Genomic DNA, 17,746 nt, shown 5'->3' with positions numbered 1-17,746 from the left:
TTGCACGCTATGCAAAGGTTGTGCAGGATGTGCTTCGTTTCCGATTGTCACCACGGGAAAACCACAATGTTGGCGAGAGGTGTGCTTCACGTTCCATGAATATCAGTCATACCTACACGTTTTTACTTTTAAATTAACCTAAAAGACGGTTTATTTGTTGTTATTTTGGACAGTAACGGCGATAATAACACCCCTCCCGCCAATATTTGTTGTGTGTTGAGGGAGGCAAAGAAAAAAAAATCTTTTTTTTGGTTGCAAACTGAAGTAACTCAGTTTCCCCACTAGATTACGCTATGATACACTAAAACTGTGCACAACCCAGTAAGAAATGGCCCAAACTGTAGGTCTAAAAACGCAAAACATATCGTTGAACCCAAAAGGGACACTCTTTTACACACACACACACACACACACACACACAACACGCGCGCGCGCACACACTTCTGAGCTGACATTCAAACCCCGATATTCAGAACTGTGAGGCAGACGTGATAATCATTGTCCACCATGCTGAAAAAAAGGACACACCAGTAGTAAAAAACTAAGTATGTGCTAAGACCTAAGAATAATGCAAGATCCATACTTGGTTACAGCCAAAGAGATATATTAAAGGTAAAGTACTATATACACAACGATTGAGACACATTTTTATCATTCAAACAGAACAATATCCTCAACAACATCTTGTGGCCGGTTAAAGAAAATAATTTTAATTTTTTGGGGCAAGACATGGTGGTTATTGCTTTTAGCGACCCTGAGAGCAGGAAGTGCGTCAGTTGAAGTTGCATAACGGTTACTATTCATCTATGTGACCCAGGTGTCCACGCGAAGACGCTTCGTCGCCGCACTGTCATCAGCCTCTGAGCGAGCGATAGCCAAAGGGAGGAAGTCGGGGCGACGGCGCAGCGGATGCTCATCCCGCTGGACTGCGCCCTCGGAAGGAGCAGAATAGCCCCGAGGCGGAGGGGGAGAGGGGGGCTCGTCCTTGATGCTGATGTTACTGTGGTTGGTGGTGATGCCTGGTCTGCAAACATGGTGGATGGGGAGGGGAGGTTCAACTCATGATTCAATTAATTATTAAAAAACTATTAAAAAGCATGAGACATTTTTTCTTTTTCTTTTTTTTTTTAAAACACACACACACACACACACACACACACACACACACACGCACACGCACACACACACACACACACACACGACTAAAATTAATTGTTGCAGCTGAAAAAACAGCCCATCTTCAGTACGTCACAGTATTATTTATATTACCATGTGAATATTGGCCGTTTATTAAATTCATTTCAATTCCTAAATAAGTTTCATTTGCCTACCGTAACAGTTTTAATAGATTAGGAAAAACTACAATTCCCATCATGCATCGGAAACGAGAACTGTCCAATCAAAACAGGCAATGTGTGACGTCACAAGTCTATATAAGTGCAACCCTGTGCCATTCGCTCTCTTTCCTCTTCTCCCAAATCTCCGTACGAGGCGTACAAAGATTCGAGGACGAGACATGTAAGTTAACGTATTTGTGTCATTGGCGATGTCGGGGAAACAACTGAAAATTTATATGTCGCTGACAAAAACCGCATGGAATCGTAATTTAATCAAGAGTGTCGAAATGTGGGCTAAGACTGAAGGCTAAGCTAAAGCTGCATGCTGTTGAGTGGGCCACACACCACGTGTTGTGGGCGACTTGTTTCTGTGAACAATTTGGCCAGTTTTCAGTGTGCCATAAAAGCATGTTTTTGTAAAGCAAAACAAAACCGAAAGCTAATCTATATAGCTTTAGGGCATATGTTGTTTTTTTCCTTTAGTATCTTACTTCCAACAGAAATGACGGCACAGCACGTTTATTTCTGTTATCTGTAAAGGTATATTTTGTGAAAACATGCAACGTGTATAAACATTCTCCAGGCTCCTATCGAAGCCGTTGTTGCTCTTTTTAGTAGCATTCAACGGTCAAAAGGAAGCCGACAGAAAAACTTTCACCGACGGTCGCTGTTCGGTTTAAACGAATAACTGATACAGCAACATTTTTGGGAAAGGATATTCTGACGATTTTAACTCTACCAAGTCCACAGAAACTGATGTAGATTGTCCTTTTCCGCAGATGTTAGGCTTATGCGTCTGAACACCACAAATCAAAGGTATGTCTAAATTATTACAACGCTGCACAGTGGGACTGCCAACGGCAAACGCAATCTGAAGATGACCTTGATTTAATAATGGCCATGGTCACCCTTGGAAACCAAACTGAAATACAAGCCAACTGCTTATGTATACAAGCACTACTTTTTGTTCCAAAAAGATGAAAACACACGCCGGAAAATGCATTTTCAATGCTGATGTCATAAATCACTGTTTAAACCAAAATCCAAAGACAAGGCAAAGGCAGTCCCACCGTGAATCTCTGGCTGTGAAGACACACTTGCCCTCACTGAGATCTGTGACTGATTCTCCAATTACTGAGCCATGTTACGATCAATTACCTGAAGTGATCGCTGTAATCTCATCTAATAGTCAATGTCTTTCATTTAGGGTGAAGAGTCTTCAGTGGCATTGAGGTAAATGACCAATTGGTGCACTGCTCACAAAGCTTTTAGGCTTCCAGGTGGAATAAGTGCCGTGAATGAATGCGTTTGCATGCAATCCTAAGGAACAAGCTTGTGTGTAGCTTGTGCCCTCCAAGTGCATGCTAGAACATGCGAGGCAGTCTTTGACTGTTCTGACGTTACCATGGCAGCAGCAGCCACTCAGCTGTCCCACATATGGATAGTGGTTGTATTGCATTTGCCTAAACCTCGGTTTTGTTCTAATTTGTGTTTATTTTTGTCTAGGTTGTCAGGCCTTTGACGCTGACGCTTCTAAGGTGTGTAAACTACTGGTTCATGCGAGCACTTTGTGATCTATGATGACCTTTTTAACAAGAGACTGTTGGATGAATCTTGCGGATATGGGACTGAGCTCAATGCTACGCTGCTGAATATTAAATCTCATTGAAATGTACACTCAAGGTTACTTTTTGTTGTGTTCTCAGGTATTTTTGGACTTCACCTGGAGTTGTTGGCATTCAAGCCTCAAAATGCTCTGATGGAAATTGGGGTCCATCCGTACTACCTGTAATTTGGATTTGCTAATAAACTACATTTTCATATCGTTTGAGGTTTGGCTTGTATATGAACATCACCACAGGATAAATGGGCTTGGTCACTGTTGATATGACTATAACAGCTCAACATGGAATTAGAATTGGGTTGCAGGGTCAAATGCTATGAAATGTTTTGTGTATTAACTGTCTTGGTTAGGTCATACATCAGGGATGGGGGAACTTGAATAGTCTTGGGGTTATTCTTGGGCAAATTTAAAGAGTAGCCAAATGACTTGACAGCTTATTGCTTTTGCCAGTCTGTTCACGATTGAACAAACCATACCACACGAGTATTGGTGACAGTTGAACTGGCAAATAGTTTCAAAGACTATTAACCCTACAGGAAATTAGATTTTGATCAACAGTTCGAAAATTAAGTACATTGCTATACTTGAGTATTGCAGAACAGTTTAATGAAATGCAATCTTTCAACTTGAACTGATCTTGCTCACGTCTTACCCCAGCGAGGTGGCCATTTGTTGTTGCCAGGTGGTAATGGAGAAACCTGACAGTTCAGCGCTGCTCAGTTCATAATCTGACAAGAAAAAATATAATTTGGGCATTTTTGGTCATGGATTTTTATTGGAACGTTTAACCTCAATTCAAAAATGGGTGCAAATAAAAGTATGGAAAATCATAAAAATCTGGGATATTTTACTAATTTAAAGATATATTCAAATTAAAATATCCCCCTATACCCCCATTAAAAAAATATATATATATATACACACTAACTCTCGGGCCTATAGGAATTCTTTTTGCCAAGGACATTCACACCCCTTTCCTATTCGGATGAGATGAACCAAAGTATTCGGAGGATAGGATAATTCTAATTCTGCAAATGCTTAAAGGTGCCTGAATGCAACCTTTACGCCCCCTTTAGCATCGGTTACTCCTGACCAACCTTTACCCGCAATTCTTTACGGCAGCAAGATCTAAATTTTCACGCTAAAGACTGGGGGGAAAAAACACTTCCTGTGTGGGAAGGGAAGCACATTTTCATCTTACCTTACCATGCTACAGTCGAACCTTGTAACAGTTTCCAATAAAATGGCAGTCAACTACGATGTAACAGACTGCTAGAACTCGAGATGAGTAAATGCGATAGCATTCCTCTTTGTCAGGAGTGAAAGTAGATTTGTGATCCTGCTATCATATTGCACAAGCGTGTTACCGTTGTCGTATGCAGAGTTGATGTTGCTGTACAGCTGGTTGTGCTGAGTCAAGTTGGGGGTGTTAATAGAGACCACTGGCGTGCTCAAAGCTGGACTCGAATGACACTGTTCAGCCTGAAAACACAATCATCAGAATATTAATACATATTTACCAGGAAAATAGTGGCGAGAGGGAACATCCTTGCAATTATTTGCCCCCAAAATCCGTTTCAGTAGATGAAAAGTTCAGAATCTGGGCCAAAAATCTGAACACAAGAAAGTGTCCAAACTGGCAGTCTTTCTATTCAAGTTAAGTGTTTAATATTTTTCTCCCCCAAGCGTCCTGTGTGTCCACCCAATTTCCCGTCAATCGCTGAATCGAAATGTGAACAAATTGTGTTCTCTTTAGTTTGTTTTAATTATGCTGTGGTGCCATTTCTGTCCACTCGGTGTCAGTATTAACAGTTAAATTATAGATACTTTCCGTCCTCAATTCTCATTTAAGAGAATATTCCAAAGTGTTTTTTTAAAAATAGAAGAGGATCATGATTTTGTGTTTAACCACTAAGAGTACAGACTAAAATGACGAGTATAAATCATTTTTCATTCCAAGCATAAAATAAGCAGAAAAACGTAATCTATTATGAGCTTTTTTTTAAACTACAGGAAGTACAACTGCGTTTATTTGGTGTTGTTGTGATGGCCGCACCCTGGATGAGGTCATTTGATGTTAGAGCATACTACCCTATGTCCTGGTGACAAATCAGTGATGTATCACACACACACACACACACACACACACACACACACACACACACACACACACACACGTACCAGCGTGGTCATCCCAGCTTTGGACACAGGAATGAGTACTCGCAGGTCAGACTTGCGTGCTGGCATCTGAGATTTTGGTGGGAGGATTTTTCGAGATGATTCCACAAAGCCATTCACTAAAAACACACACACAAAAAATCCAAACGCCGTAACATTTGTGTCACGTCATCACTTGAAAAAGCTTTGCAGCAGCAGTATGAGAAGGACGAGGAGCATGAAAGTGCAGCTTTTATTTATTATAGAGGAGATCACACTGAATTATTGAGCTTGTTTGTTACATAATGGTTGCGCTCGTATGAGGCATGGCCTTTAGGGAGGGTGAGCGCGAAGGTCAGTGAGATGAAGATACCGTATGAAGATGTCACATTTTGTCATTCAAATGGTTGACATACTATGAGGCTGACTAAATCACCAACTCCCTCTTTTGTCTCTCCACCAACCAACTCATTTACTGACAAGATACTAACAACTAACCAATCAACAAGCCAAAGCGATTTTAATGCTCAGCTGACATGAACCAACAAACTTAGTAACTAGCTACTGTAGACAGGCGGGTAATATGACTATAACTCAAATTGTTGAGTGCTTGTGTGTGTGACTGTCAAGAGGAACCTACCATCTGGTCCAGATCCATTTTGCAGCATCAGATCTGAACTGCTGTGCATATGACCTAAACATAAACTAAAAATTAGCACGTTCTTGGTGTCAATGAATACACATCCCAGATTCATACTAAAACAACAACGGCATCTACAATTTTTCTGTTGCACGGAAGCCAAAACAAATTGTGTCCACGTGGTTCCAACACACAGACTGCCAAACGTGATTGACAAACCAACAAATCAAGGAACTGCTTCGCACACCCGTGTTGGTGGTGCTGGTCGATCTTTGTGTTGCGTGGACGTTCCTGTGCAGGTGAGCGGGCTGAGACGCCACCGCCATCATTCGTCCATCACCGCTTCCTCCTCCTTCCACCTGCACCAAGTTGTGCTGCGGCAGACTTGATGACTACAGACAGGTGACAACGGCATGTCAGAAACTCGCGCAGCGACTCAACACATGATTTGACTTGATTAACTGACTGGCTGAGGCACCTTCTGGAAGGAAAAAAGTTCGACATTGGTTTCATCAGACATCAGAAACATCTCCCAAACAAAGGGGGAAAATAAGCTCGGGTCAAAAGGAACCAATGCAGAACTCTTGAGAAGTCCCAAGTTCTGTATTTAATTGCTACAGAGGAGATGACTGTGTACTGGGGGGGGCTTTCCTCACCATCTTGTGGCTCCTGATCATGTGGTCAAAGTCATCGTTGATCTTCTTGTATTTAGCTTCAGTGTTTGGTGTCAAGGCATAGGTGGTGCTGTCGGCCGTGTCTGGGCTCTCGCACCCTCGTTGCTCTTTCTTGTTCAGTGCCTTGTGGGGGGGAAAATGGCTGAAATTGAAATTTATGGTTGCGACACACGATGATGCAGTTAGGTGCTATCGTAGCTGCACTTTGTTCATACAAGGAAGGATGCCACAGCGTGACCGAAGTCGTCATTCCTGGCGTGACAAACCAAACTCGTGCAGGATGGTCAGTGAACATTTTTTCCGATGACAAAGAAGGCCGGACTCAAATGTCAGTGCTGTGCAAATGTTTCCGTCTGCCATGTAAACCACGTCCGGGCGTCACGCTAACAAGCGATACATGCAAGCAAATGAAGCCGAGAGCGGTTGACACAGGTGCCTTCTTGTGGTAAACGCCAGCGTAACGGCTGAATCTCAAATTTGAGCGAGGAGGAGCAAAATATGGCCTCACATACAGCGCGGTTTTTTGTTTTTTTCCTCCAGCCCAACGAGCAGTGACATGGTCAAGAGTCCTACAATATTTGTTGAATGAATTTCAAATTTTTTCCTCCCTGAAAAATGCATTATTAATGCTATTTTTGTTTATTCACTCATTAAATATTTGGTTTATTGATCTATGATGAATAATAAAAAGAATATGAATAAAATAGGCAATGTGACATTTTGCTTTTCTGTATTTATTCTACTAAGCCATTGGTCATGAATTCTAATTACATGAATGACAAACAATACTGTATATTCTTTAATTATTAAAAGAATATGTTTTTCATGGATTTTTATGATTCACTTATTCAATTGATTTATGAGAAATAATCGACAAAACATGACGATAATATATATAATTTTACACATGCAAGAAGTTTGTAATTATTTTATGAAATATATGGCAAATTAGTCACCAATTACATTGTGACAATATTTAAAATAAAAACAACTTATTTTATTATACAATATTAAAATAAAACATTTTACATAGCTAAACTTATTTTTATTTATTCATTACTAAAATAACTGGGTAATTCATGTAAATAATAAAATATAAACACCAAATCAACTTACAGATACATTTAACAATGATTTTATTTAGTAGTCGACTAATCAATGAATCAAATTCATACATAGGACAACGAATCATTTTATGATCAAAACGTACATTGTGTTACATGTATTTATTTATTTTTTATATACAGTGATACCATTAATTAATTGATTTGCAACGAATAAAAAAATGCAATAATGTTGGAAAAATACATGTAAGTTTAAAAATTGTATATTTCATTTTTCAAATAATTGTCTAATATTCATAACTAAATTAATTACAGTATAAATAAAAATTCAAAATGAGTAGTCATTATGTTATACTTAAATTGAACTATTTTACACAAATACATATTGTTTGTGAACCCTACGTGCCAATGACATGGCCCATCTGTTCGTTTTCAAAATCAAACGCGGCCCTTGAGCACAAAAGTTGTTCCACCCGTTTACTGGAGACACGGCGGAAGCGCCGCCCCACCTGAAAAGTGGCCCAAAACGAAAAAGGATGATGTCCCACCTCCACGATGTCTGCGTTGGTCCTGCTCTCATGTGGCTCGTTGTACTCGGTGTACTTGAGCAGCACCTTGTCCATGTCGGTGCTGGCGTACTCATACAGCTCTGTTTTTTTTTTTTTTACTCCAGCCCAACGAGCATTGACATGGTCAAGAGTCCTACAATATTTGTTGAATGAATTTCAAATTTTTTCCTCCCTGAAAAATGCATTATTAATGCTATTTTTGTTTATTCACTCATTAAATATTTGGTTTATTGATCTATGATGAATAATAAAAAGAATATGAATAAAATAGGCAATGTGACATTTTGCTTTTCTGTATTTATTCTACTAAGCCATTGGTCATGAATTCTAATTACATGAATGACAAACAATACTGTATATTCTTTAATTATTAAAAGAATATGTTTTTCATGGATTTTTATGATTCACTTATTCAATTGATTTATGAGAAATAATCGACAAAACATGACGATAATATATATAATTTTACACATGCAAGAAGTTTGTAATTATTTTATGAAATATATGGCAAATTAGTCACCAATTACATTGTGACAATATTTAAAATAAAAACAACTTATTTTATTATACAATATTAAAATAAAACATTTTACATAGCTAAACTTATTTTTATTTATTCATTACTAAAATAACTGGGTAATTCATGTAAATAATAAAATATAAACACCAAATCAACTTACAGATACATTTAACAATGATTTTATTTAGTAGTCGACTAATCAATGAATCAAATTCATACATAGGACAACGAATCATTTTATGATCAAAACGTACATTGTGTTACATGTATTTATTTATTTTTTATATACAGTGATACCATTAATTAATTGATTTGCAACGAATAAAAAAATGCAATAATGTTGGAAAAATACATGTAAGTTTAAAAATTGTATATTTCATTTTTCAAATAATTGTCTAATATTCATAACTAAATTAATTACAGTATAAATAAAAATTCAAAATGAGTAGTCATTATGTTATACTTAAATTGAACTATTTTACACAAATACATATTGTTTGTGAACCCTACGTGCCAATGACATGGCCCATCTGTTCGTTTTCAAAATCAAACGCGGCCCTTGAGCACAAAAGTTGTTCCACCCGTTTACTGGAGACACGGCGGAAGCGCCGCCCCACCTGAAAAGTGGCCCAAACGAAAAAGGATGATGTCCCACCTCCACGATGTCTGCGTTGGTCCTGCTCTCATGCGGCTCGTTGTACTCGGTGTACTTGAGCAGCACCTTGTCCATGTCGGTGCTGGCGTACTGGAAGAGCTTGTTGGAGCCGTTGAAGACGATCAGGGCGATCTCGCAGTCGCACAGCACGCTCAGCTCGTAGGCCTTCTTCATCAGGCCAAACTTTCTCTTCATGAACGTGACCTGGGTGGACAACAATTCCGTTCAATTATTGTTATTCTCACATGACGAAACAGTTTGGAGCAAGCAGACGGAATTGTCATGATTGAATTGTGTGTCATTTATAAGACAGGGCAACGTGAATCGTTCTTTTTGTAGGTCTCAATATAATCAGTATTATCATTATCGTACGAAGCACTTTTCAGACCCATGATTGACAGATACACTTCTTCCGAATACCGGTACATTATGTGTCATTATTTTAAGACCTATAAACGCCAGTTTTATTTCTTATTCTTAAATTGGGTGTAATTTTAAGACCTGTAAAAAGCAGAGTTAATTTGCACTATTGAGTCATTTAAAGACCTGCAATTTGTATCCAGCAGTGGGTGTTTTCAACAGCTCTCAAAATACGGCTGAGTTGACTTGAGATTTTATGAGTCATTTTGAAGATGCATGGATGGCAGCTTTAATTATATTACATGACATTTTTTCGGGCTGAATAATTATTGAGTTCTGTGTCAATTTCAAACCCAATAACTGTTTTGATTTAAGTGTTTATTTTGATTTCGTTTGAATGTTTAGCATTATAGTGTGTACTGTACCATTTTTTTTAAAAGCCATATTGTGGTGGATTAGTATTATTATATGACATGAGCCATTTTGAGGACCTTCGATTGTCTGACTTTGTTGTTATTATTCATGTCAGTTTTAAGGACAATGAAGTTTGGACATTTTTAAAGATCCACAGACACCCTAATCGGGAACTCAAGTGTCGTCTACAAACGGCACAGGGATGAGTAATAAAGAAAATAAAAGAGAAGTTATTAAAAGCGGAAGGCAAAGTGTGTAAATTTAGGCAAGGAGAACATAAATACACATCAGCCAACATCCAGCTCAGCCAAGACAAACTTTGACTGGACGTAAACACCACCTCGTCCCTGACCCGGCGCCCATAACTTCCTCTGCACAAGGCAAATAAGAAGGGATTAGCACTAGTATCAATATTATTATTCATAGTGTCTGTTTCATTAGGCATCGAATAACATTCAATACAAGAGCTGCAGCAAGTATTGTACTTCTCCAAACGACATATCTTCATTGTACAAGTTGTCCAAAAATATAAATGTCGCATAGAATGAACTTGGTGGCACAGCAGGCGACTGGTGAACACGTCAGCCTCGCAGTGCAGAGGTGCAGGGTTCGATTCCGGCTACAGCCTTTCTGTGTGCTCTCCCCATGCCTGCGTGGGATTTCGCCGGGTGCTCCGGTTTCCTCCCACATTCCAAAAACATGCATGGCAGGTTAATGGAACACTCTAAATTGTCCCGAAATGTGATTATGAGCACGAATGGTTGTTCCTCTCTGTGTGCCCTGCGATTGGCTGGCAACCAGTTCAAGGTGTCCCCCGCCTACTGCCCACAGACGGGTGGGATAGGCTCCAGCACGCCCGCGACCCTCGTGAGGATAAGCGGATTAGAAAATGGATGAATGGATGGATAAAATGAACTTTTGGTGACTGAATAATCAGTCAATACTCCATTTACCAGTAAATGGGCTGCTTTAAAAAAATGGCGATTTAGCAAAATCAAGAAACTTGATTTGATACTAGAAACCCTAACCTAGACTAGAAACCCTAACTTGAAACCCAAACCCTGGCTAGAGGCCCTATTTTGCAAACCCCATTCCTGTCTTGAAGTTGAAACCATATTTGGAAACCCTCAACCTTCCAAAAACCCCTGGAACAGAATCTTTATGTGTGTGGTGTTTTGTGTTGACATCATTGGAGCACACCACGCATAATATGACCAAAAGCGATAAATGCCTGATTTGTTATCTTCATGTGCGAGTTTGGTTACTGAGAAACAATCTTTAAAGATATGAAAATTCCTTATGTGTGTACTGGGTCGAACATACACCAACAAAAACAAACAATTTCATTTTTTTTTTTGTTAGGTTAGCAAGATGATGCTACAGCTATGCTATCCTAATTCTGCATGTTAAAATGCAAGAAATGGAAGAGGTTCAAAGTAACTTATTGTAGTCTGTGGCCCTCCTCTTTTAAGATAATTTTTCAGATACACTCTAGTTAAATTCTGTCAAAAACAAAACTTTAAAAAACGCCGCATTACAAGACAGATAAAGCGACATTCCTGAAATAAGGAAGTAGGAGCTCAACCCAGAGCCCCCCTCCAGTCATGGAGACGCTACGGTCCAGACGTGCAAACATTAAACACAAACACATATTTATTTCCCCGGCCACGTGGCTATTTACAGCGCCGCCACCTCTCTCGCAGACAGGCCGCCGTTTGTTGCCTGATATATTTAGCCTGCGTCGCACCGCGTGGGATTCCGGCGGGCGGCGTGAAGCCCGCCAGCAGACGTCCGGGAGAGAAGAAGGAAGAGTTGTGCGTCCCGCCCTGAAAATGACAGGGTGCCGTCCGGACCCGGCTAACCCCAAATTACCGTCCTTACCGCTGAAAATGTTGAGAGTCCACAGAAGGATCCTTGAGGGATTCCTTTGCAAAACATACAGAGTATTTGCTGTACTACTTTTAACAGCAACATCAACAAGTTAATTAGCGCCAAAACCACAAGCAATAATGTTTACATTATGTGTGTACGTGACAATTGTTGACATTATGGGATTGAGCTTAGAAACCGGCATACCCTGATTTTCTTCCTGATGCAAGACTTGATGCACATGTTTGGGAATTTGGTATATCTCCTGGCGCCATGCTGAATTTTAAGGCGCACCGAGGCTGTTTCGTCTTCTTTTGATATGCGTATCCGGCGCGCCTGACAATTGACAATTTGGAGGCTGAAGGTCGTCTGAACTTTATCTCTCTCTTTCTCTTTCTCTCTCTCTCTCTCTCTCTCTCTCTCTCTCTCTATCCATCCATCCATTTTCCGATCGGCTTTATCCCCACAAGGGTCGCGGGGTGTGCTGGAGCCTATCCCAGCTGTCTTCAGGCAGTAGGCGGGGGACACCCTGAACTGGCTGCCGGCTAATCGCAGGGCACACATCGATGAACACCATCTGCACTCACACTCACACATGTGTGTGTGTGTGTGTGTGTGTGTGTGTGTGTGTGTGTGTGGTTAGAAAGAAGAAATGGCATGTCAACCCCAACCCCCAACGGAAAGCAAAGGCACTAACCTGCCGGTTCCTCTCATCCACGATGCGGGTGATTTGGATCTTCTTCCGCCCCATCTCACCCCGAAAAATAAATAAATAAATACAAATCACCCCAATACAGGTAGGAGAATGAACGAGTGTAAGTCGAGGTGGTCCTCAAAGCATGATCCCAACGGCGCTGTAACCTGTCTAGACACACATGACGGAGTGATGTTAGAAAAAGACAGAGCAAACGCTTTTGATATTTCGCTGAAAATATCCTTGAAATGATCAATAAACTTGGACGTCCACATTCGTGCAGTATCATGTGGCTTTGAAATAAAATCTGTTTTTTTTTCTTCAAAAAAAATTTATTTCTGATTGATCCATTCCCCCTTGACATATAGAGTATGCAAATGACAATTACATTCTCCAAAATAGGCTTTCCCTTTTTTTTCCCTTCTTCGCTTTACTTCTTCTAATACCAATGAAGTGTTGAAACATTTTTTTTTCTTCCCCAAAGCATCCACCTTGACAGAAATTTCAATCAAGTACAAATCCATCATCATCGAGCTCGTCTCATTCTCTCGTATCCAAAACTTCCTCAGCAGGAGTGTCTCTCCCTATCCAACACTTTAGGGCTGAACTTGCCTTTTTTCCCCCACCGCCTCCCGCAACACTTCGCTCTCAGCCCTTCCTGTCATGGAGGAGGCATCGAGTGAGGCAAGGGAGCTCATCCCTGGCTGGATTATGGCAACACTAAAATGAAGATAGCGTAGAGCAGCACCTTAACCCTTTCATGCACACTGTAACCTGATAACATGAGAAGATGTCCACTGCAGTAACCTTTGTCCCTGAAAGGGTTAAAGCGAACACTATTCATCCATTTATCCATAGCACTTGCCCTTGTTAAAAATAAATAAATAAATAAATAAATAAAGGGATTTGAGTAGGGTCCAAAACAAGCAAGTTCATCTATGAAGCTAGGTCGAGGTAATGTGCGACCAAGTCGCTACCTGGCGACAAGAACCTTCTGATTATTTTGTCATGCTAACCATGAAATCCGGCAACAAAACAGCCAATGGTGTCACGGCATCTTTGGTGAGAATGATCATTAATTATCCAATACTTCTCAAATGTTCTGAAAATGCTTTTCGACACCACCGGGTCAAAGTAATTGCCGGCTCTTTCATCATTCCAGTTAGCGGCTGCAGATTTGTCGCTAATTGGGTCGACCCCTTGCTGACCGAGCACATCAGCGAGGTGTCACTCTGACAGCATCGAATGACGGTGCGGTGGAAGGTGAATATCTTTCGCACAAGGTTCTCTGCAAATCCCAGGCATCGATTCGCCCGTGTCTTTCACACTAAACTCACCCAAGTGAGTCTTGGCTGCTAAGCCTTGCTAATCGTGTACACCTCTGATACCATTTATGGAGCCCTAAAAAACTGACAGTCGACTTCGACCCCGCATTACATATTGGTACCGTTCACGCAGAACACACATACAGGAATAATGAGGGGGGGTTGGGGGATTTTCTGTCAGAGGTTAGGAAGCTAGCCATATGTAAGGGGATAGCAGGAATTGAAAATTGTTTATCTGTCATCTAACAGTAAGTACCTAAACTTGATGCTCGGGCTACTACAAACATGCAAATGTATTGCTTTGTAAAGTCTGTCATCTGATTCTTTCATCAAGCTCGGGCTAGCCGATTAATCGCTGCAAACAGACAGGAGCAAGTTAACAAAAGTAGAGTCAGTGTGACCAATTTAGAGATTTGGCTGCTATATTCAGCCCCTTTTCTGGGCAACCTTGATACTATTTCTCAAAGAAGCGACTTTAATACCCCGCGACAAAACCCTTTTCATTGTTCATCGTATGAAAACAAAAAGAGCTTGTGGAAGGCAATGACAGAATTGGTAACGCTGAACATTACCAAAAGCATGATGGATGATGATTTATCCACATGATGAAAACTTTTGACCCGAAGTATGCGCTTCCACGCAGCAAATATTTTGTCGCGATTGCCTTGCCTGTACATGGAAAAAAGTGTATGTGTAAAAGAGGCGAGGTTCCAAAGGATCACATTTACATCGAGTACACTTGCACGATTTGACAATATCTGAGAGGAAACACTTACTTTTACATTATCTGCGTGGAGACAAAAATACATGCTATCATTTGTACGGGAGTTAATGCAGGGTGGGGGAAACTGTATCAGGAGAAACAATGCAAATCCAAGGGTAAAAACAAACAAAAACTTGTTTTAAATCACATTGTAATTTGCTTTTTCGACGAGCAAGAGAGAGGAAAAAAAAACAATTGGAGAAATTGTATAAATGAGGAAGTGTGCTGTCCCCCCCTCCCACACACTCTATTTTAAAGAAAACACCCAAATACAGTACACTAAAAGCCGGTCCGCCAGAAAATCTCCGCAGCCCTGCGCTGACCTGTGAGCTTGAGTTTCAGGAGCTTTGCTGGAACTATTTTGAAATATCCACCATAGGAAACGGTAGCAGAAGGACGTGACCTCAGGAAACTGAGAGGAAGGGGCGTGAAATAAGCAACAATTCTGTGACGGGAAGGTTTATCACCTGATATTTATTTATTTTTATTTTTTTTACTTCGCTATGCATTCCCAAAAATGAAAAAAAAAAAACTTCAAACGAATACATAGTCATGCAACCAATGTAGTAGCCGTGACTAAAGTTAGTTTAATTAAAGTGCTGATGCTAACTTGGTATTGCTAGCATTGCTATTTTATTGAAGTCGGACAGCATTCTCTGTGCTTATACCTCACAACTACGTGTTTTACATATTTTATGCAACATAAATGCCCATGTGCGCTCAGACTTTAGTGATAAAATGTGGGTCTACATTTCAAATCTTGCTCACTGTTTTAAAACTGCAAAATCCCTCTTTAACGTGAAAAAGAAAACCCAGGGATTTTATTTTGAGGTCATATCACCCAGCCCTAAATGATGCTGATGTCTTTGACTAGCTAAGATTTTCCCACTGATGTCATGACGTCGGTGCAGATGTGTGGCGTGCTCACATCACTTTTAAATTATACATTTGTTTTTATGAGCGGATTTCTGTGTCCCCAAACTTGACCACATGGGAGAAAATGTGTCACGTGAAACATGTCATGTAATTAGCATCATATAAGATAATAATATCTTCTAAAACAATAATCCCCTGAAAATGCCCCGCGATTGGCTGGCAACCAGTTCAGGGTGTAGCCCGCCTAGGCTCCAGCACACCCGCGACCCTCGTGGGGATAAAGCGGTTCAGCTAATGGATGGATGTTTCAGTATCATATTGTGTTAAGTTTCAAAACAAAATAAACAAAACAAAATGGAGTATGAATCGAAATACTTAAAAGTAATTTGGAGATGTCTTTGACACATACACAAATACAACAACAAAAAAACCCCACAAAAAAAAAACCTTTATGGTCTAAAATGTGCACTGTTGGGCTGTGAAATGAAAAAATATGAACTATAAACACAATTTTTTTTTTGTTAAGAAATGAACAAATTTAAAAAAAATAATTTCCTCTTCGTTGTTCTCCATCTTAAGTCTTTTGATGTGTTCGACACTGTATCTTGTACTTAATGTGTAAAATGTACTCATAAAAAAGCACAATTAAAGTATGAGGTCAAAAACAGCAATCTAATAGAAAATGTGACATTCGCTTTGGATACACTTTCCACCGATCTCATCGGCTATTATCAGATCAGCCGATATTTTCTATGCAAATTTTGCGATTGGCTGTAATGAACTCGCAGGCATGATCAATGATGTCAGTGATCAGATCCATAAATTAAGATATTACCGGCAAGGTGTTTACCACAAAAACAATTATCTGTTGCGGGCAGCCACTGTTCGATTTTTGCCCATAGCTTTCAATATGTAACCTATGTATGAACTACATTTTTCTGCATGGAAATACCAATGTGATTCTTGTATGAGTTTGCTAACCACAGCGTTCCTTTCTGGTATCAAAAATATCGGTATTAAAGTCTGAGCTTTTAGTACTATTAGAGGCATTGACAGCTCAAAATGTATTTATCCCCCACAAGCACTCCAGCAGGCGTGATAGCAATCTCGTCACCGTGCACTTGGTGTTGTTTTTGTCGTCTTGTTATATATTTTAAGGTCTTATCACGCAGCCCTGAATGATGTTGATGTCTTTCAGTGGCTAAGATTTGGCTAAAACACAAGGGATAGGATTTAAATCAGATTAATTTCCAAACAGTGTTTCGGTATGGGATCAAGTTCATATAGTAAATTTGCATTTCTTTCTTTTGAATACTTGTTTGAAACAAAACTTCAATCATCAAGAATGGTCAAGCATGGTCTGCAACTTCATGTTGCCATTACAAGTTAACATGACTTTTTAAAGCAAAAAAAGATCACGAGGAAGCATCCTTCATTCCTTCACTTCACTATGAAGCTAACGCAGCTAGCTGGCTAGCCTCACATTTTGGTCCAAACAAGAGTTGCTTCAAAGTATCGAGAACGACATATTCTCGCTCAGCAGAGTGACTCAAAAAGTCCAAAATGAATTATCAAAACATGTTGAAGCTTCCAAACGGCGCGTTCCAGACGTTGACAGTCAATTCCCAAAACGCTTTGTTTTTCGCCATAAATGGTTGACAAACACACGAATAAATACGCAGCAAAGTAGACTCAAGTTCACTCACCGTCGCCCACTTTCGACGAAGGAGAAGGAGAAGATGAAGAAGGACGGAGAAGAAGAGGGAATCAGCGGGTGGGAGGAGACGACACCGCCGCTCAAACGCTCACATCCTCCCCGCCCGAGGAAACTCGCGCCCGGACTACAAGCCGCGCCCACACCGCTGTCATCTCCTTGACTACACGACCGTGCAACGCCCACATTCCGCCTCAATAAGTACTCGTCGTTACTCACAGAGTTGTACGGTGTTCCTTTAAAAACGTCGATACAAACAAATTATTATCAGGGCATTGAATCGCAACTGGACTGCTCCGGTTAGAAACCTCTTATCCAAGTAGGCTTCATCAGTTCTTGCAACAAGGCTGCGCAGGTATCCTGGTGTGGGAGACCCACAACGGTATGTACGCTCCCATGTTGAAGGCGCACTCCAAACGCGAACGCATGATTCTTTTGGAATGGAAAAGGTGAAGAGGCTTTGCAGAGAAGCCTCTGTCATCAGCGAGAAA

At 40.3% G+C, this 17,746-nt stretch overlaps 1 protein-coding gene and 1 long non-coding RNA gene across 4 annotated transcripts; one reads left to right on the top strand and one right to left on the bottom strand.

Annotated features, from left to right (window-relative positions):
• Positions 1–587: 587 nt before the first annotated feature.
• On the bottom strand, positions 588–17,370 carry LOC109519684 (myocyte-specific enhancer factor 2A-like). Of its 3 annotated transcripts, XM_019876364.1 has the most exons (10): positions 17,248–17,369; positions 12,581–12,744; positions 9,241–9,444; positions 6,415–6,555; positions 6,006–6,150; positions 5,759–5,812; positions 5,143–5,258; positions 4,329–4,443; positions 3,614–3,689; positions 588–1,024 (listed from the first exon to the last, which is right to left on the bottom strand). In XM_019876364.1, exons 2-10 carry the CDS (start codon positions 12,632–12,634, stop codon positions 805–807), a joined length of 1,125 nt encoding a protein of 374 aa, XP_019731923.1. In that variant the 5' UTR covers positions 12,635–12,744; positions 17,248–17,369; the 3' UTR covers positions 588–804. The 3 variants fall into 3 exon arrangements, with proteins under 3 accessions (XP_019731923.1, XP_019731924.1, XP_019731925.1); XM_019876365.1 differs by lacking the exon at positions 6,415–6,555 and having other exon boundaries at positions 17,248–17,370; XM_019876366.1 differs by lacking the exons at positions 9,241–9,444; positions 12,581–12,744; positions 17,248–17,369 and adding an exon at positions 8,045–8,139.
• LOC109519686 (uncharacterized) lies at positions 1,187–2,877 on the top strand. Its single transcript, XR_002169006.1, has 4 exons — positions 1,187–1,518; positions 2,117–2,153; positions 2,545–2,570; positions 2,844–2,877. It is a non-coding gene; the product is annotated as an uncharacterized LOC109519686 (long non-coding RNA).
• Positions 17,371–17,746: the final 376 nt, after the last annotated feature.

The sequence above is a fragment of the Hippocampus comes genome, unplaced genomic scaffold (genome assembly GCF_001891065.2).
Source record: "Hippocampus comes isolate QL1 unplaced genomic scaffold, H_comes_QL1_v1.1 scaffold150, whole genome shotgun sequence".
NCBI classification, from domain to species: Eukaryota; Metazoa; Chordata; class Actinopteri; order Syngnathiformes; family Syngnathidae; genus Hippocampus; species Hippocampus comes.
Note: the sequence above shows the minus strand (reverse complement) of the source record. Positions and strands in the feature narration are given on the sequence as shown.